General features: G+C 44.0%; 3 protein-coding genes and 1 long non-coding RNA gene across 7 annotated transcripts; 2 read left to right on the top strand and 2 right to left on the bottom strand.

Annotated features, from left to right (window-relative positions):
* Nucleotides 1–1,537: 1,537 nt before the first annotated feature.
* On the bottom strand, nucleotides 1,538–15,492 carry LOC105691292. Of its 4 annotated transcripts, XM_048655147.1 has the most exons (9): nucleotides 8,864–9,021; nucleotides 8,607–8,766; nucleotides 7,482–7,570; nucleotides 6,284–7,145; nucleotides 5,932–6,210; nucleotides 3,739–4,307; nucleotides 3,545–3,647; nucleotides 3,367–3,433; nucleotides 1,538–3,268 (listed from the first exon to the last, which is right to left on the bottom strand). In XM_048655147.1, exons 4-9 carry the CDS (start codon nucleotides 7,073–7,075, stop codon nucleotides 3,189–3,191), a joined length of 1,890 nt encoding a protein of 629 aa, XP_048511104.1. In that variant the 5' UTR covers nucleotides 7,076–7,145; nucleotides 7,482–7,570; nucleotides 8,607–8,766; nucleotides 8,864–9,021; the 3' UTR covers nucleotides 1,538–3,188. The 4 variants fall into 4 exon arrangements, with proteins under 4 accessions (XP_048511104.1, XP_048511102.1, XP_048511103.1 ...); XM_048655145.1 differs by lacking the exon at nucleotides 7,482–7,570; XM_048655146.1 differs by lacking the exons at nucleotides 7,482–7,570; nucleotides 8,607–8,766; nucleotides 8,864–9,021 and adding an exon at nucleotides 15,284–15,492.
* On the top strand, nucleotides 14,488–15,243 carry LOC125500927. Its single transcript, XR_007278384.1, has 2 exons — nucleotides 14,488–14,623; nucleotides 14,787–15,243. It is a non-coding gene; the product is annotated as an uncharacterized LOC125500927 (long non-coding RNA).
* A 659-nt stretch (nucleotides 15,493–16,151) lies between the features above and the next one.
* Nucleotides 16,152–18,397, bottom strand: LOC105691236 (lipase 3-like). The gene is made up of 7 exons (XM_012409577.4): nucleotides 17,926–18,397; nucleotides 17,658–17,856; nucleotides 17,221–17,579; nucleotides 16,972–17,130; nucleotides 16,771–16,855; nucleotides 16,558–16,700; nucleotides 16,152–16,477 (listed from the first exon to the last, which is right to left on the bottom strand). The coding sequence occupies exons 1-7, from the start codon at nucleotides 18,091–18,093 to the stop codon at nucleotides 16,247–16,249; spliced, it is 1,344 nt and encodes a 447-aa protein (XP_012265000.2). The 5' UTR covers nucleotides 18,094–18,397; the 3' UTR covers nucleotides 16,152–16,246.
* Nucleotides 18,398–18,567: 170 nt separating this feature from the next.
* Nucleotides 18,568–19,497, top strand: LOC105691288 (single-stranded DNA-binding protein, mitochondrial). Its single transcript, XM_012409660.4, has 4 exons — nucleotides 18,568–18,734; nucleotides 18,847–18,937; nucleotides 19,024–19,143; nucleotides 19,234–19,497. Exons 1-4 carry the CDS (start codon nucleotides 18,720–18,722, stop codon nucleotides 19,446–19,448), a joined length of 441 nt encoding a protein of 146 aa, XP_012265083.1. The 5' UTR covers nucleotides 18,568–18,719; the 3' UTR covers nucleotides 19,449–19,497.
* The last annotated feature ends 11 nt before the right edge of the window (nucleotides 19,498–19,508 follow it).

Raw genomic sequence — 19,508 nt, 5'->3', positions numbered from 1 at the left:
TGTTCTAAGGATAGTCTGGTATTCCCGAAGAGGGGCCAAACCGCTTCGTAGGATGCACATTCGTCTCTCTGAAAAAAGAATTGAACGGAGGTAAGTATACATGATAAATGTGAAATGCAGCTGCAGGAAAATCAAGTGCAGTGAAATTCAATTTCTTTAGTTGCTTTAATTTGAGTTGAAAATGAACTATTATACTTTTGGAAAATAAAAAGAGCATCTCATTTTGTCCCGTTTTTTCGAATTTTTTTCGGTTATTTGATCAATTTTTCAATTAGCTCATCTCTCCAAAGCCCTGAAGACGCATAGTGGTATGTAACCAAAGTTACACCGTCTCAGATTTATTCCTAGTTTTTTTCCAATTTTTTCCAATTTTTTCCAATTTTTTCCAATTTTTTCCAATTTTTTCCAATTTTTTCCAATTTTTTCCAATTTTTTCCAATTTTTTCCGCTTTTTTCCGATTTTTTCCGAATTTTTGAAATTATTTTTCACTTGAGCCACCCCTGGATGGGTGCGGGCCCTGAAAATTAATTGTCCGGTACTTTTTTAGACTCCGCCCCTAAGGGATCACGTGACCGGTGTTGAGAATACAGCTAGCGCCATGTGGCGGAATTTTTGTGAACTAAAATCCCAAGTTTCTTGCCCCTTGACGTCAGGCAATGTGATGCGTGATGGAGAGGTATATGGGGTCAATACTTTTCCGGTTTTCCTCGCCCGACGAAAACCGCAAAAATATTGACCGCCTCCGAGGAAAACCACAAAAGTAACGACGACCGCCTCCGAGCGTTCGAGGAAAACCGAAAAAGTAACGACGACCGCCTCCGAGCGCCCGAGGGAAACCGTAAAAGTATTGACCCCTTCGGCTCCGAGCGCTCGAGGGGAAACCGTAAAAGTATTGACCCATATACCTCTCTCTCACGCATCACATTGCCTGACGTCAAGGGGCAAGAAACCTGGGATTTTAGTTCACGAAAATTCCGCCACATGGCGCTAGCTGTATTTTCTACACCGGTCACGTGACCCCTTAGGGGCGGAGTCTAAAATAGTACCGGACAATTAATTTTCAAGGCCCGTACCCATCCAGGGGCGGCTCAAGTGAAAAATAATTTCAAAAATCCAAAAAAAATCGGAAAAAATCAAAAAAAATCAAAAAAAAAACTGGAAATGAATCTGAGGTGTTATTTAGATTGCATACCATTATGCATCTTCAGGGCCTTGGAGAGTTGATCTAATTGAAAAATTGATTAAAAAAACTGGAAAAATTGGGAATAAATCTGTGATTATGATCACAGATGATCATGATGAATGAATGAATGATGATGATTATCCATTTATAATTTCGATGGTGCTTCTTTCGAGATAATACCTCGTGACTACATTTGACGCCTAAAATTCTGTGTCATGGCGTTCACGTCAATAATTTAAATATTTTTCCAGATGTTTAATTTTACTGGCGCCTAATATGATTAGGGAGATGTGGCAAACAATATCCTGTATTGACCAGGTACAATCATCAATAATGTAATAAACTCACATACATCATTAATTAGAGCAGTTTATTCTAGATAAGTTAGGTAAACGCACATACAAATGATGAATTCTCGCGTTTCTGCCTAAAGCTGGTTCGATACAACAGCTCTGATATACAGACATATCGAATCATATTTGACATATTGGATACTTTGTTGATATCGAAAACAACATTCACTCATTATTATTAACATCATTATCTTTATAATTTAATTTAGCACCAATAGTCATGATCAAATGAGATACGATTAACAAATGTGTGGGAATATGGAATCATTCGAACTGTCATTGAACGAACAGGTTCCATTTTGGTTCATGTAATAGTACATTATAATATCATTATTCGTACGTTCATTCGATCGATCAGTAATTTTAATTAGCAGCTGTATCCGTCGAAGTATGTACAATATGTACACGCGTACTTGCGTACGTGAGTTCAAACTCGTTTAATCTATTCTTATTTATCATACATATGTATATTTGAATAATAACAACAATAAAAATGTAAAACAATGATCTCACAGTATTTTCGATGGAGTCCGTCAGGTATTTATTTATTTATTTATTTATTTATTTATTTATGTATCCATTTATTTATTCATCTCAACGGATGAAATCACTTTCAGACCGGAGCGCATGTAATATAACAGATAATTCACCGATATGATATATCTTTGGTTACTGATGAGGATTCTCTGAGTGAAGGTATTATTGTCAGATAAATTGCAAATCGAGTTAATAACGATTAATGAACAGGTATAATCATCAGGCTCTACAGTACTTCGGAATCGATTGGAAGAACGAAAATTGATCTTAACATAGGTTTTATGATACGTTTCTTCTTAATTCTTTTCTTTACCGATCTACAGGCTGATATTTTTTTTTCTCTCATGTCTGAGAATTGCAACATCGGACGCGAAAAATGGAAGGGGCATGCAATGTCGTTATTAATTGAGTTAATTGTAATGATTTTCGGGAAATACTTGCCTACGCACGTCGGGCATACCTATAATAATTATAGTACACCTAAGCTCTAGACGCTACTTCAGTAATTTTACATCGTAGATTTTGACACCGTACAACGTCTGTTGCCTATGCTTCAGACATGGAAACCCTTATGCGTAGCAGGAAAAAGTTATTTACATATTCTCTGCACGTCTATAAAACTGTCATAGTTTTTCTCACAATAATATCGTCAATGTCGGTTAGATTGGCGTTTTGCCGGTTAGAAATTGAACCTCAAAGTAAACTCACAACTTCATATAGTTTCGTCAAATTTTGTTCCGCACTACTGTACAATATACTATCTTTAATGTCCTATATCAATTCCTCTCAGCGCCGTTCCACCTTGTATCACAAATTCAAATTCGTTGGCATTCCCATTCGTTGTGAAAGACATGACAATCCGAAAGGGTAGCTTTGTATAAGATAATCATATAAAAATAACTTACAGGTATAAAATAATTCACAGCTTAAATCCGATTACCGTCAAACTATACTTTTCATCCGTTCGATCATTTGTACGGTTCATTTCTCACAATTTTACATCAAATAGAGAGAGCAGGAGATGCTTTTTTCCGTTCACATTGCACGTAGACAAATTCGTAAGGTTGCGCCAATCTTATACTTATCGGAGGATCGAAATACGGGATCAACCGACTTAGGATGAAAGTGCCAGCCCTAATCGTGCGAGGACCATTTCTTTCCGGAGTCTCGTGATTTCCCAGTAGATATCGTGGACTGAAGCAAATGAATTAAAAAGAATGATAAAAACTCGAGTATTTTGGGGTCTTGGAACCAATACTCCTAGGTACTTTATTTGCAAACGGATTGCTTACCAGAGCTTTTGACCAGACCACGTTCGATGTATCGAAGGTAATTCAGGAAGTCGCAGACGGAAATTATCTGAAATACAGGAATTTGAGATTAAAATGATCGCGAGCCTTATCGTTCGATTGGAGTTAACAACGAAGCGATTCTATGTTTAATATTCAAGTAGAGAAAATTTGAACATACTCTATTGCGACATATCTGCGATATGGAGTACCAGTGGTTCTCTTGATCGCCGAGTCTCATGCGATAGTGGCATTGTCGCGGCGCTTCTAACAGAGCGCATTTTCTGCAAATGTCAAAATAAATTACCGTCATACCCTTTCGTCTATTGTTCGCGCGGCGATGATGCGAAAGTATCAACTCCGAGGTGAACTTACTTGGGAAATGCGACTTTGGTCTTGTCGCTGACAGCCTCAACGAATACTATTCCATCGAGTACCGCTTGTCTGACTTTAGCACCGAGTTCCTTATTGGCAAAATCCAAACACAGATCTATATCTTCTTTGAATATTCTCTTGACGAAGGGGTCCGCTCTGTCAACGCAGGGATTGGCTTTCCACTGCAGAAATTCTTTGTGAACGATCGGGTCGACTTCGAGACCATCGCGGGAATCGCGGCACTCGGTTGTTTCCGTAGGTAAGGATGCCCGTTGCTCTTTAACCGGAGATTCCGGAGGTGAATTCTCCCGGCCGTACTTGAGATTAAAGTGCGACGGTGATCTTCGGTGTCGTTTGGCAAAAAGTCCTCCGGGTGTTTCGTCCCGACCACGAGCATCGATTTGTGGATGCAGGTGGGGGTTGGGCCTCGCAGGGGTTGATGTTAGAACAAGAGTTTTTAACGCTGCAACTTCCGCTGCGAGGACTTCGGACTTCATTCGACTTTCGGCGAGCAATTTTTCGGCCGTAGCTTGCCGCACGTTTGCCTCCTTCACCATCCTGTGCGCCTCCTGATGAAAAATGAATAAATGATAATCGTTGAATCGGAGTTATCGTTATTACCGAAGAACAGAAAAATCTCAAAACAATTATCGACTGAATATGACCTCGTCCGAGATGAACGGTTCCAAGCTTTCAATTTCGAGATGAAGTTCCCGCAGACTAGCACTCAATCGGCTCCCTTGATATCGTTTCATCTTTTTGCGATAATTTTATTTCTCAAGAATGCTAGCTTCGAACAATATATTGCCGTTAAGTCTGACTCTCGGTCACTCACTGAGCTCTTGCAGTGAAATAATACTTATAAATTATCGCCGGCAGATGCAGACCGCGATGTCCGGTCAACTGGGAAAAAGGCAAAGCACTCGTTTGATCCTCGAGATTGTAGCGAACTGACGATAAGCTAAATTTGACGTGAAGGAGTTCGATCAATTTTCGCACGTGAACTTGATAAAATCGTGACTCCGGTTCGACGGTCATCGCGGTAATCAATTAAACACGATTCCGATGAGGGCAAATGTCAGTAGAACTCGACTCGTTGTACGCAATGACGTCAGATTCCAACTTTCGGAAAATGGAAAGTGCCTATTCGCGTTATTAATACTTTATGGAGCATTAGCCGATTGGTACTAAAAATGTCGAGTGCCGATTCCATCTACCTATAGTGACTAGGCGAGATGCAATTTCACATTTGCACAGTAATCACGTGTGGTCGTCTACAACTTCCAACGCTTATACCAATATCCTGGACGGTACTACGCCAAAGTCCTTCAGAAGTTTCAAGAACATAGGTAATTGCTTACCGTTGATTAGCTGCGTTAGATTTACGGCCGTGATCCAATTTTATTTACCGTAGTATATCCAAGTCCTCCTTCAAGCAGAGACTACAGGTATACATATCCATGCAATTGCCTCGTCGAGGTAATTTTGATTCGCAATGAAATTATGTCCCGATGCATCGCTGCGGTAAAATCCTGATTTGCACGATATCGCGGCATACCGAAGGGGAATAAGGAGACTCTCGAGCTCCGGTAGACATCGAGGAAATGTATCGGTAGAAGTAGAAATAGAGAGGGAGGGAGAAACGAGGAGGTGAAAGCCGCGCGTTATCAAGTATTACCATGCGGTACCAGGCGCCGATGGCGCGGGTCGGTTAAACTCCGACGTCTCTTCTTCCGCGACATGTTGAGTGCGATTTCTCAAATCCCACCGAGACAATTAGGATTCACCTATGTATTTGCTGAATTAAATAATGGGCAAATGGCACGCAATTGTCTCTCAACGCAATTTCAACCCGCATCGATCAAATTCACAACGCACACCTAATACACTCATACACACATTCTACCGAAATAAGGAACGCCGACGTTTACCGCAGTCCGTAGACGTCAAAAGTCACTTCTACACACGCGTAAAGATATGTTTTAGGCGATTTCGTACACGTGCTAGGGAAACTAACTAACCGGTTTGAACGATTGGACACGAATTAATGATAGGTAACGACGCAGTAGGTAGCAGATATAAGTATATCAGAAGCGTTCGGAAGCTAGATCCTGGCCGTGGTTGTTGATAAACATCAGCTGTTCGGATCACGTTGCCGGATTCGTCGAATAACATTAATGAAAAAATACTTGCTTGAAAGAGACTGGCTGTGAGATCCTCAAGTTCAGTTTCAACGTCCTGTCTGATCCTCGAAAGCCTCGTAACTTCCTCAGCCTTGAGCTTGAGTTCCTCGTGCGCTCGCCTCAGCTCGTCTTGAAGTTTGGTAACGGCTTGTTCCTTCACTTCTGCCAAAGTTCGGCCCCATTGCACGGGCGTTTCCATTGAGAGACCCTCGGAAATGACACCCCCGGTACCGGGACTACAGCGATCATCGACCTCCTCCTCCACTGACCTGATTCCCTCGTCGACGACCTTTCGCAATAGTTTCAAAGGTTGAAAAATTCTCCTGTAATAAAGGAGAAGAGTACAAAGAAACTTTACTCACATCAGACCCGGTGATGGATAATCGAACCGCGGGTACAGGTGTGTCCCGTCCTTCGTTTTCGCCACTGAACGAAACGCAAAATGGATTTGTGCTCGTTTCTGGGTTCTCGTAACGAGTATTTCTCTCAATGGTGACGATCGGTATCGTAGGGGTGGGATCTGAATCCAGACTCAGCGATTCGGGACGAATGGAAGACTCTAGAGATTCCGTCGCGGATGTGGGCAGTTTGAGTTCAGCGGGTCTTTTGCACATCTGAAACTCGGGATGTCCCTCGTTCGACGATAAACTTGAACTACCCGATGCGTTTTTCAAGGAAGCATAAAACGGGTTCGTCGATTTGAGATGCGCCAGACCTTTTTCTCGATTGGGAACGGACTCGTCGTTATTTCCAAACGGTGAAATCGTCGATTTCCTCGAAGTATATTTTTTCTCGTCCTCGTCGAAGAGCCCCGTCGACCCCTCGTCGTTATCCTCATCCTCGTCAGCGTCGCAATCACCTTTCGCTTCGTACCCAAAAAGGTCGGTCGCAGCCCGCGCCAAATCTGATTTGAGAATCGGATGACTCGCACCGCCCGTACACTCGACCTCGTCGGCGTATAATTCCTCCTCGTCGGTCGTGTACTCTTCGTCCCCCGTAGTACCCGTGCTACCGGCACGTCGATGCTTCGTCGTCAATGGCTTGTAGACGTAGTCGGTAGCTACCACCGCATTCGTACCCGCGGTATTAACCGCGGGGCCTGTCGGATCCATGGAATTTTTATGCTCTCTCAGCTCGTCGGAAAGCGAATTCATTCATGAGATTCAAGCGTACATCGTGCGGAGCGATCACTCGTATCTCGCATACTTGCGTCAGAGGGTTGTCCTGAAGGACAGAGAGAGAAAACACGTGATGGTACAGCTAGAGATAAGTATCAATCCAATCAAGTAATTAAAATGTACACAAAGGGATCCAGAAGTGGACAATTGTGAAATTGCAGACAAATTCTTAAATTGACCGAATGGCGAAACGAGGAGGGGAATTACAATGGCAGCTGACCAGAGGCGGATCTCGTTATACGTATAGTAAGTGAAGATCAGCGAACATCCAGCATCCAATTTCGCTCCGCGATACCGCATATTTATAATCGTTGGAATTGTAGATTTGTGATCGCAGCGACGATAATTCCCTCCATAGACAATTACTACAAAAGTTTAATACCTATACTTATAATACAGCTGTAGAAATCATGTACGCAGAAGTAAGTGGCATTCAGCGATTGCGAGGCACCGTAACGTCACTTGGCCTGACTGTGACATCGGGTCGATTGTAAAATAAATATTGAATGTAAACGTAATTACGTAAGAAAATCATAAATTGGCAATTCGTCGTCACGATAACGGGTAACAATTTTTTCGGAGCTCCATTTAGAATCTCTTGGTATTCATTCAACGTCCGTTTCAGGTAAATATAAACGATAAAAATATTCCCGCAGATAGGCAGACTTTGGGAAAAAAAAGTTTGCCAGGCCATAATAATAAGGGATACCCCACGGTTGATAATCAGAATTGTTTTTGGTAGCGTTTCAACGGAAAAGCACAGCGATAAACGTCAAGTAGACGTATAAAGTGTGCGTGTGTATAGAAGCTGTGTCAGCTGTTTTTGGCGTTCATTTAATATACACACGCTATACTCGGTGAAAAATGAGGAGTAAATTTAATTAGTTCGGATATATCGGTACATGAATAATTCAACGGGTCCCTCTACGGCAAACAATTTTTAACTTCTACAGATGTGAATTCGTATATACAGATAACGTTTTCGGCATATAATACAGTATTGCGAAACCGGTTTTTTGGCACTTGATCTCAGCGAACGGATTTTCGACGTAGGCGGTAGCAGTTAATCAAATCGGTATTCCCAAAATATTTCCAATCAACAACAAGCGAATAAAAATTTCTGATATCTTCGGTTCTCTCTTCGAACTGGATCACCGAATCCTCCTCAATTAATACCGCTAGCAAACGAGCCTTTCAAGTTCAACGCAAATATACGTACAACATAAATTTGGCACCGTAAAACGTTAATAGCGATACCGATGGTAAAAATAGAAACTTTTCAGCGGGTTTCTTCTAGCAAAATGCCCTCGATCGTACGACGAGGAGTACACATCCGACGTTGGCGTATCGGAGTAACGGGGTAAAATTTCTGCGTTTTCATCTACTCGTCAAAAGTTGTTCGATTCACCGGCACTCGAAGCGATGAAAACTTCTATACCTATACAGCTATCGGTACACCTTGTACACACTCGTACGAAGGCAATTAATTATTGTGATCTCGACTCACCGCAAGGCGGTAACGGTGACTATAGGCTTCGCGAGGTGTGTATGCAGAAGTGTTCGTGCAGGTACAACACAAAATGTTACGTTACTCTCTGGGTAACACCTTGCAGAGCAGAGCTACGCGTCGCTGTGAATCCCTGATAGTAAATCCACCGGCGAGAAAACTAAAAAGAAGAAGAAATTAAAAACTGTTGCGCAGTCGATTTCGCATAGCTGTATCGGAAGAGGTATACGTTCCGCTGCAGGTATTTATTTACATACTTCACGTGTGATTTTCGCAGGTATTTTATTCACGACGCGATCAGGTGAACCTGCGGTACCGCGATCCCGTTCGCGTCGCGATATTCCCGCTACTAAAGCGGATCGTCGTTCCGGAGTAAGTTTCGGGCTCACGGCCGAAGTTGCCTCCCACCATCGCAACATCCTCGCGATGTAACCGTGCAAGCATCTCTACTCCGGACTCCCACGTGGGGGATAAACGGGACGGAATATCTACCAGCCTCTCGACTGGTACTGCTGGTTAATCATTAAATTAATCTACGGCGACGAGGAGCGCAATGTACGCGGTGGGGGACAAAACGTAACCACCCGATTCACGCGTGTATTCTCCGGGGCATTCAATTCCGAATGCGTGAAGATTGTGTGGCTCGAGAATAGACAATGTGTCTCTTCGTACCGTCAGAATTCTCCTTTGGAACGACGTCGGAACCCCTCTTCGCTTCTTTGAAACATGTTCGTTCTCTTTTTTCTTTTCAGCTGTAAGAACGCATATCCGCACGTCCGAGGTGGTCGATGACGTGACGAGACTGCAGTCTATCGGCTCTGGTAAAATCCACTTTAAAGCCGACACGCGAGGAGTCTCAAATTGCATTAATAAACAATTCTAATAAAGACTCCGCGTTGCGAGAGGTAATTATTTTTCACAAACAAGGTCATCCGCATATCATCGTTGCACATTATTATTTTCTTGCTGCAAACGATTGATAATGAAGTCAGTGTACTCTTCCCGCGACGATATCGCACGCCTCCCTCGCTCTTATCTCCGGCAGTCGAAGAGTGGGAAGGCTTAGGTCGTTATTCTTTATGTTTCCGAATGACCGACGCGATGCAAATGCAATTCATCCCGGCGACGCGGGCTCCGAGAATACCGAGAGAACGCTAATTTGGCTATAACATTCTATTCGCGTGCCTCGTCAGCCAAAAATCTTTCGGGGAGCCATGACCGATTTTCGACGCGTGTACGCGCTATACGTTGCGAATGAAAAATATCGTGGAACCGCGATGCGATTTGCAAGTGCCACGTGCCGAGTGGAAACGCAGATAACTGACCTCGGGATCGAGGCACGCGCAATTTCGATAACACGCACGTTTCGCCGATAATCGAAGAGTTCGGTACAAAGGAGAATGCGCACAAGACGAGGTATTCGGGACGTCGTTGTCCTGCATCGGAATACGCAACAAGTTTAGCCACTCCGATCGGTGGGAGCTTTGGGATTTATTTTACCGGAAGATAAATAGCCCGTATCTTCGACCGCAGACCCCAAGTTCTTTAGTTCCGCCGACGTTACTATGAGATTGTAAATCGCCGAATATCGTCGGAAAAAAATGTGCAAAGACTATAGTCTTTGCGGGTGTTCTCTCGCCTCAAAATTGTTCCATTTGGCTGAGAATTTCCCACAGAGATTTTGTTCGCCTGACAGGAGAAGCGAAGAATGTGATACATGAAACGCGCAGCGTCGTGTGTCGTGGACCGATGAAAATTACGTGTGCCTCGTGTACAGGGAGTATGACGACGGAGCTACCAAGAGGCACGAAGTACCGTACAGACGAGATCACATTTCGCTGTTTATAATTCATCTTCATTACGTTCTCGCAGTAGGGTGACCTATTCGCACGAACGCTGCTGGTCTACGTAACGACATAATTTCTAATTACGCTTCGTTCGGTGGATAAATTACAGCGACCCATCGTATGAATCAATGAATTTATCTGACCTTTGCAAACTGCAGCATTTGTACCAATGTACGTCAGCTCCGACCGATTCAGAAATATCTACCAACGGCGAAACTTCTCTAACAGTTATTCCGCACAATCGCTGCTGGAGGCATTGTTCGTATACAACGTGCAACGATAGGAGAAAAGAGGTACAGAGAATAATAGAGAAGAATTGTTCGTCGCTCGTCTAAATTTCCAATAAATTCGACAAGAAGTAGGGAAACCGATCTTCCGCTAGCTGGTATAATATTCGTGGATTCTCGAAGCCGGTGCGAGCGAGGAATGGCGTTGCCAGGCGTGACCTGCCCAAAGGACTTTTATACCCCCGGATTGATCCGTCACCACCGGCAGACGTACCACACTACCGAATGACGACGACTACGAGATACGTGTACGTGAATAGATGTTAGCAAGGGTGCAGATGCAGGGTGAATCCCCCCCCCCCCCCCCCCGGGTAGGGTGTGGCTTTAGGAAATGAAAATAAAACGGAAAAATATGTATCGCACTGTGGTATAGACGCGGAGGAGCTCCGATGCATCGGAGCGCGATGGTTCGATTGTGTAGAACCCTGTATAAGGGAGAACTCGTAGGGCTCACGCATCCCTAACACAAGTCTGACTCGTCGTATACCGTACAGCCAGTGCGACGATTCAAAATTTCGATTATCTGATTTCTCCACCGTACTATTTTTGTATAAACTTAGGGGAGATTTCACGAGTAGATGTAGGTCGCGGCGAAGTAATTATACCTAATCCGATAGAATTATACTCGGCGTGCGAGTGAGATCCTATTTCCAGGATCCGTACGTGATATATTGATTCGGGCGAGGCATCCCTGACGGCGCGAGTAGTAAGGATATACCCGGAGTGTCCACCGGCTAGGGCGGTAAAAATCCAAAACACGTATGGAAGATCGTATTACTGTATGCGCGATTTATTTTGATCCGTAGATCAGAGAACGATGAACGGCAATACATGCCGTTAACGAGGGGTGTATGATTACGTTATTTGCAATTGACTGCGTATACCTTATTTGTGCATCGTCATAAAAAACTATTATACCTATATGAGCGTGGTTGGAAGTGGCTTCTCGAAGCCTTACGAAGAGTGTTGTGATAATGGAGTCGATCGTCTTTCCATACCTATATATCGTCTGGATTTTTCCACGTTTATGTTTATTATAGTAGAACAGTTTGACGTCGACGAGAAAAATTTCTAAGCTATTGGGTGATGTTTCGGTGACCGGAAGTTGATATCTGCCATCCTTGCCGCCCCGGCGATCGACAACCTTGTACAACCTGCGGAGCGGTGTGCATTATTTCTAAATGTTTCAACGGAGCTGTGAATCTGAAGAACAATGATTACGAGACCGAGAAATTATAAGCACGATGAGCTGAGTACACCGCTGAATACACCAGCGAGAGAAGCGGTTAAATATAAATGAGTTGAAAAGACCAAGATAGAAAGGGACCTATTACCGTGGAATGTGTTGCCCTGCACTGCACCGCGCCGAGGATAATATAAAGGTCCGAGGTAGCCACGACCCGTGAAGATCTTATCTATTTTACTATCGCTGTGTTTCGAACCCCGCCTTCGTTTATGAACTTTCGAACCGGAGTATGTTTTGTTCGAATAATTTTTCGCGACTTCCGAGTTGAAAGACTACTTCGTAGTGGCGAATGCTTTTTCTCTCTGACCCGAATATCGTGCGATGTCGCAAAAATATCCAGCGGTAGGAAAATTTCCGCGGAATTGTCACGTTATCTGTCGCAAGGATTGGAAATTTACAAACAGTTTCACCTCATCGAAGAACGTGTGCGGATACATGCGAACGTAAAATAAATAGGTATATAGAGAAAAAAACGTCTGGGAAGTTCCTGTCGTTTGCGTAACGTTCGACTACGGTATAATGTACGGGAAGTCTCGACCCGGGGCTGTGGGCCTAAGGGGATTATAAAATAGCGTAATGCCGTGGCACCGGTGCCCGCAATCGCGAGTTTACACCGCGCCTCGTAGTCGTATAGTTACATAGGCATAAAAGTATGTATAGTGCCGCATACTCGAGCAGTTCGGAGAGTGCACCGCATCATCGAGCGGCCACACCGGTTCTTCGGGTTCTTCGAGTTCTCCGGATAAGTCAAGCGGAGGCATAGCCGAAGGTGGAATAGAGCCACGATCTCTTCATCGTATATTTATGCCGCGGTATCGCCCTGTCCCTTAGAAACTCGAGTTCATTTCATCTCCGACGAGATAAAGAAGATGAGAATATATATATATACCGCACGTGCCCTACACATTTACCGAACGCGAGAAACTCATTATCGAAACACCCGATGGGTTTGAATATTCCAACACCGTTCATCCGTGCCACGTGCTTTGTATGACATACGACCGTCCCCGACTCCGCACGTTTCTCACTCTTCGCAAATGTCGAGGGGATCGAGAAAAACAACGGTACAAACTGCGGCGAACACAGCTGCCGCAGCTCTCTGCGTTGATGAATGAGCAGAAAAAAAATTAAGGAAACGAAAAAAATCGCGCGAGTAGGTGGAGGGGTTCGCGGTAGGTAGCGAAAAATAATTACTCCGAGAGATGTGATCATCGTCGTCATAATCATCGTTATCGCCGTCGTCGCAGCTCTCTTTTTTTCAATCTCATCAACGCCGCTAGCAAATCACTATTTCCTACTCCCACACCCAAAGAATACACGGTATACGAGCGGAGAACAATAAAATCTACACTCGGCTAAACTCCGCTGCTACTTCAACTCCCATGCATTTTCCCGCGGCCATACTTCGTATGCGGCGATCGCGAAATCGCACCTTGTACACTTCTCCACTCGTAGCGTTCTCATTCCCGCTTCTCTCTTTCTCTCACAATCAATCTTACAACAAAGAAATTCCACGGAATCGCGGAGAGCTGGGAATAGAGAAGAAAAAGAAAGAGGAGAAAAAAAAAAAATACGCCCGCTCATAACGCTCAATTCTCTTTTGACTTTATAATATGTATAGGTGTATGCTGCACACGCGTGGCCATAACACAGAGGCATTCGCAATCGGTCACACGGTGATTATGAACCGTGAACACGAAACACACGTGCACCAATATGTGGAATACTCTCGGTCTATCCGGCTTTGGCGCAGTCAGCTACCGCGATACGAAATACAATGGAATACGGTTGCATTCCGAGTGCCTGCATCCTAGCATTTTCTACCTTTTTTCGTTTATCGCGCAACGACTGTCTTCGGAGTCTTCTTACGTGAATGTAACGTGAAATGAAACGACCATCTCTCACGGTAAAAAACGTCGAGTCAGGTGTTACGAGTGGGCATCAACGTGGTACTCGGTGGCAAGCCACATCCGTCCCTCAAAAACCTCGTATACGCGCATATCCCCCGAACCCCTCGAAGATCTTTTTTCCTACGATCGGCTGAAAGAGCCGCTTCTCAAAGCTGTACGACGCGTTATTTATCGCGAAATCCGCGGAGCATCCACTCACCGTGCACACAATACGGGAATCGTAAAATGATTACAGTCTTTGCAATTCCAGCATACGAGGAGCCTTCGTAATATCGTGTGCTCGGAAGTGTAGACGCATGCGAATACGTTCTACGTAGGTATAGGTGTGTGTGTACCGCTCGGAGTTAGTTTGCATGCATAATTCTATGAGCGTGGGAGAATTTCGGATTATTGGTCAACGAGCGTGTAGAGCAGCTGATTTAAATGTCCACGGTCATACTTGTAACGTACAGGTAGGCGTATGAGCTCATGTAAATTAAGCCTATATGCGTATAGCTATCGTTGGAAGGCAGTAGTACAGAAGTGTATTACTGGAAATGGGCCAGGATTATTATTAGCGTTTCGCTGTATGCTTCGTGGAGTGGTATAGGTATAGATTGTGCCAAGTATATACGCGTATCGAGGCTAACAAAGGCTATATGATAATTATTGGCTCGGTAAAACGACCATCTGAGTAGCAAAGATAGGAGAAATTGCACTACGGTGGAAGAATTGTTCATACGTCCAGGTATGAGATCGTCCTCGTGCTTTTATGTTATCTATCGTGTAATTGTAAGTGTGAGTTGACTTTCACCGCGAATTAAGGCCACTACTGTATATGTATACACGCGCACTAATTTACCCTAAGCTCCGGACTACCGTAAAGATTCATAATTAAATTTCCTATTCAGGAGCAGGTACGTACACCGATACCGCGTCAGCCACGATATACGAAGATTTAAAACCCATTCAAGGGCGCCCGCGGAAGAGGTGAACTTCCACCGTCCGGGACTTTCGTCGAAACTTTTCTCGACAACTGTGAATAAATGTAAAATAGTCAACGTCGGTGAGAGTCTTGTGGAAAAGTTTACGCTACATCGTAGAATGCGCGCCTAACGGTTAAGAGGCAACAGATTCCGTCGCAGGTTGCCGCAATTTGAGGATCAGCTAATCTAACAATAAACAAAATACGCGCATGACTTTTTCTCGAATAAATTATCTCGGTACACCCACTTGGAAACGAAAGCATCTCCCTAATTCGCGTGGAGCTCCGATATCGACCTACGCGAAAACGTCAGCGTGACTGATATAAAAATTTCGAGTGAAATTTAAATGATCAGATCGATCTGAGAGAATATTGACACGATCGATCGTACATAAATGTTCGTGATAAATGTGAGAGACTTACTCTTTTTGGTGAATTGCAGAGCGAAGACGACGATGTTATTTTTCGAGTGTTCCCGCAGGTAATCCAATGAACTCGACCGTGCACAACACAAATCTTCTTCCGATCTTCCCTTCCTGAATGAATGATTTGTCTATTTGGATGTCACGGGTAATTGGCAGACCATAATAAATCAGCCTCCACTACTATGCACCGCGCTTCAAAATGTCGCACAAAGACGAACACCTCGGAGTATTTTCAACACTGATTCGAATTCGATGTCGTTCATAGTCGCGTAAAATTGAGGCTCGAATTCTCTGCCACTCTGCTGAGTGCTCGGTGCCGTCTGAACTGCCCGCTCCCCGCATCCCGGTCGACGGTAAGCAGCGCTCCTCGACGAGACTTGGAAAGGTGGAACTAACGAAGCCATTGCGGGTACCTGGACCACCCGGGTCACCGTTCCCCAAGGGTGAACAATTCCAGATTTCGCTCACTCGTCCTGCGCCCTACGTCAAGGGCGCATCCTATCCGTCAGGGATTGCGCTCCTCCTCCTGCGTAGTATCCCGCCACTTAGAAGATAAGAGATATCAATTGGTCTGGCCTGCGCGGATGACGGTGATGACTACATAATTGCTTCCTGGAATAAATGACCGTGACGAGGTGGATGACTGGTACGGTCGTGAAAAACTTTTCAGAATTCAGAGTAATGGAGAAATCATATTACCGTTTGGCACCGTTCCAGGTCTGGATTTCACGGTAGATCCACCAACATGCTACGCCCAGGTCCTGTGTATGATCATAATCGGCTCCATGCATACCCCGACTCAGTGTCTCAGATGGCACGTGGTAGGGTGGAATTAGGAAAAGACATGGCACTGGGAACAGGAAGAGTCACATAAAGTTACATGTATTTATGATTCTCATTGGCGTTACAAAATTATTGAACATACGGTAGTCTTCGCGACGTCAGAGCTGAAACCGCCCAGTTAGGGATAGGACGTGTGATTTGCGATGTTTGCTCCAAACGAATGATTTCTGGCATAAAACCGCCTCTTCTTAACTTCCTGCTTATATTTCTTCATCAACGACAATAGTTTTTCGTAAACAAGTTTCGGCGCATCGACTCCCCAAAGGAAATCCAGATGATTAAACTTCGGAAAATTCACTCTGTACTTCCCTAATTTCACCGGCAGTGCTTGATAGAGCCTATCTACATCCTTCGTAAGTGAAAAACAAAAAATGATATCTCTCGTCGGAGAAACCTCATATGTTTTCGTTACTTTGGAGTGAAACTCACCGTGACGCTGGCGAGCCAATCGTTATCGGAATAGTGTAACGCTACGGGGACCTGGATCTTCGATAAGTCATATTCAGGCGGTGTAGCGTTGTGATAAATTTCGAGATTCTTTTTCTCCCCGTAATCGTATTGCCGGAATTGGCCTGGATCGTAGAGCGACAAAAAAGATACTGAGCACTGAAGAGAAAGAGAATAATTTCCAAAATCACTTACCCGTATTTATCCCCTGGGCATAATGTATCAAAGTTTTCGTTGATGCCCCAGCCGGTGTGTGACCCAAAATGGTCGGCAGTAGGGTCTGTAATATCCACACGGAATATTTTGACGAAATACGCAAATTTATAGGCATAGTTTCTGCCCTACAGCTAAATTACAGGGGCAACGAGATTTCGAGAAATAATTCGCTATACTCACATCGTTGAATTGCTCCTTGTCGAATCCGCAAAGGACAAACAAAGAATTGGCGCAAATTTTCTCTTCCGAAACGTTTACGTCGCATCCGTACTTGGCGAGGAATCGCAGAATGAATCCTTGAGGTAAGAATTCATCCGCACCGAAAAAATGGACGATCAACTGTACGAGATTCGCGATAAATTATTGAGTAGAGAAGAGAAATCGATATAAATCTGGACGAACGTAGTTGGGGGGTCAAGAAATGCTCACCTCGATATCCCGCGCGAATGGAGCCACGATACGAATCGGACTTTTCAGGTGATTAACGTAGGCCACTGGTGCGAGACTGAACATCGCTCGCACCTTATTAGCGACATCAGGACGTTGGGAGGCCATTACATAAAACATTGTTGTGCCCATTGAGTGCCCGACATAAAGAAGGCTGCGCTCTTTTTTGTAACTCGTAATGTACTCAATGATCGCTGGGATATCGTAGACACCCATTTCGTGCCAAGTAAAGTTCCAAAATTTTGAATCAGATACCGACAGGTTAGTGTGGGCCCTGGAATAAGTATTCCCACGTGCATTTCCCAGCCAAACATCGTAACCCAGGTCTGAGAGAATGTACGCTAAAACGGTTTGGTTTATCAGAAAAATTAGATCCTTCGTATAAGACGCCAAAGATCTCTCGTAATCGACCTACTCACCCAGCCCTTTTCCTTTTCCGGGTATCACCCAATCTGCGGAACTCGCTAAAAGTCCATGCTGCAATATAACAGATGGTTTGTTTGTTTCGACCGGAGACCCGAGACTTCCTGGGATCCGATGCAGCGTCAATAAATACCCGTCCGCAGTTTGCACTACATGAGCTTCAGCGTAATACCCGGCGCGTCTTATTAGGTCGGGCTGGTGTATCGGAGATAAGACAAGACAATTAGATGATCGTAGCAGAAAAAATGTCAATGAATAACTTACCGTGGGTAAGTCCACGTCCGGATCTCGAAAGGCAAATTCCGCTACCGTCTCATTATTGGCAATGTAATCGTACATGTCATTGTTGTTGTTGAAGGATCTTGAGGCGATGTCCGGAAGTTCACACCGAACGTAATTCGCAAGGGGCAATAGCAGGATTAACTGCAACATCTCGATCCAGCCTAATCTGCTGAGAGATTTACTATTTTATTGTTTTAATGCCGCAAACGTTGACTACCGATGTTCAGTCAACGGTTGACTGAAGTCGAAGAATGAATTAAAGAGCCCGCGGTAACTATGGTGACCAACGGTCAGAGGCGCTGAGCCAACTACGTAGCTCTTTTTGAGGGACACAATTAGTAGATAAATATAAGTCTAATTGCCTTTATCGTAGATGATGCGGTTGCGGACTTTGGAACTCAAACCAACGACCACACAGCCGGACTGTTCCGGAATGATTCGTAGAGATTTGTTCGTAGCGGAGATGGAGATCTTGCGGTGCGCTGCATCACACATTGCAGTTCTTCATTTTTTCAAATTGTTTCAGTAACTGCCACTGAGGACACTACCTACGTCTTCGATCCAGAGAATTGTGTGGTGCTGCCATCACCGAGAACAGTCATGCACCTTGTCAAAATAAAAATTCATGCTGATAAAACAATCTGCTAACCAAAATTCAAGTGTCGTATAGTGCACTGTTTGGTTTGGAACACCGGTGCCCAACAATAATTTGTCCTTTGTTCATTCATTTTATTGGCACGACATTATTACCTTCAACACACATCCACTATCCCACGATGCAGTGTAACAAAGTAAGTACCAATTCAATTTTCATTATTCACTCATCAAGTCTGTGGTGCCAGAGAACAGCGACTCGATAAGTCATTAGAGGTTATAATTTCTAACCACCAAATTTATTTCAAGGTTATTCGAGGACTGGCACAGCGGATATTATCCTGCAACAGTGTCCGATGTATGTCAGATAATGTACTGGAGGCTTCGAGAATAGAGAAATGTATGTATTCTCCCAAGTTACCGAATGATATTCATCTTTGCATCATGATCCGACTCGATGTAATGGTCGTATGTTCTGAATTTCAGCTTTGAATCAAGTGACTCTTTTGGGCAGGGTTGGAACTGATCCACAGAAACGAGGCACAGTCGATCATCCTTTGGTTATGTTCTCGCTGGCAACACACACAAATTACAAATATGAATCTGGTAAGTTGTGACCCAGTTTCACAAGTTCTTTGTATTTCTGATCCCAAGTATCGGGCTGCCCATTTCTAAGCACATGTTTCTCTCCCACAGGTGAATACATGCAAAGAACAGACTGGCATAGAATATGCGTATTTAAGCCTATTTTGAGAGATACAGTGTACACTTACCTGAAGAAAGGCGCCCGAGTCCTTGTCAGTGGTAGACTCAACTATAGCGAAATCAAAGATGACGCTGGCAACATTAAGCCCAGTACAAGCATCATTGCAGAAGATGTCATTTTCTTCCAATCGAACAACCCTTCATGAATCATAAAAATAATGTAGCTCAGTATCAAATACACCAAATTTTCATTTACATACAACGCA

This window comes from Athalia rosae, chromosome 5, assembly GCF_917208135.1.
Source record: "Athalia rosae chromosome 5, iyAthRosa1.1, whole genome shotgun sequence".
Classification (NCBI taxonomy): Eukaryota; Metazoa; Arthropoda; class Insecta; order Hymenoptera; family Athaliidae; genus Athalia; species Athalia rosae.
The sequence above is the reverse complement of the archived record's forward strand: the minus strand, read 5'-3'. Positions and strand labels throughout refer to the sequence as shown.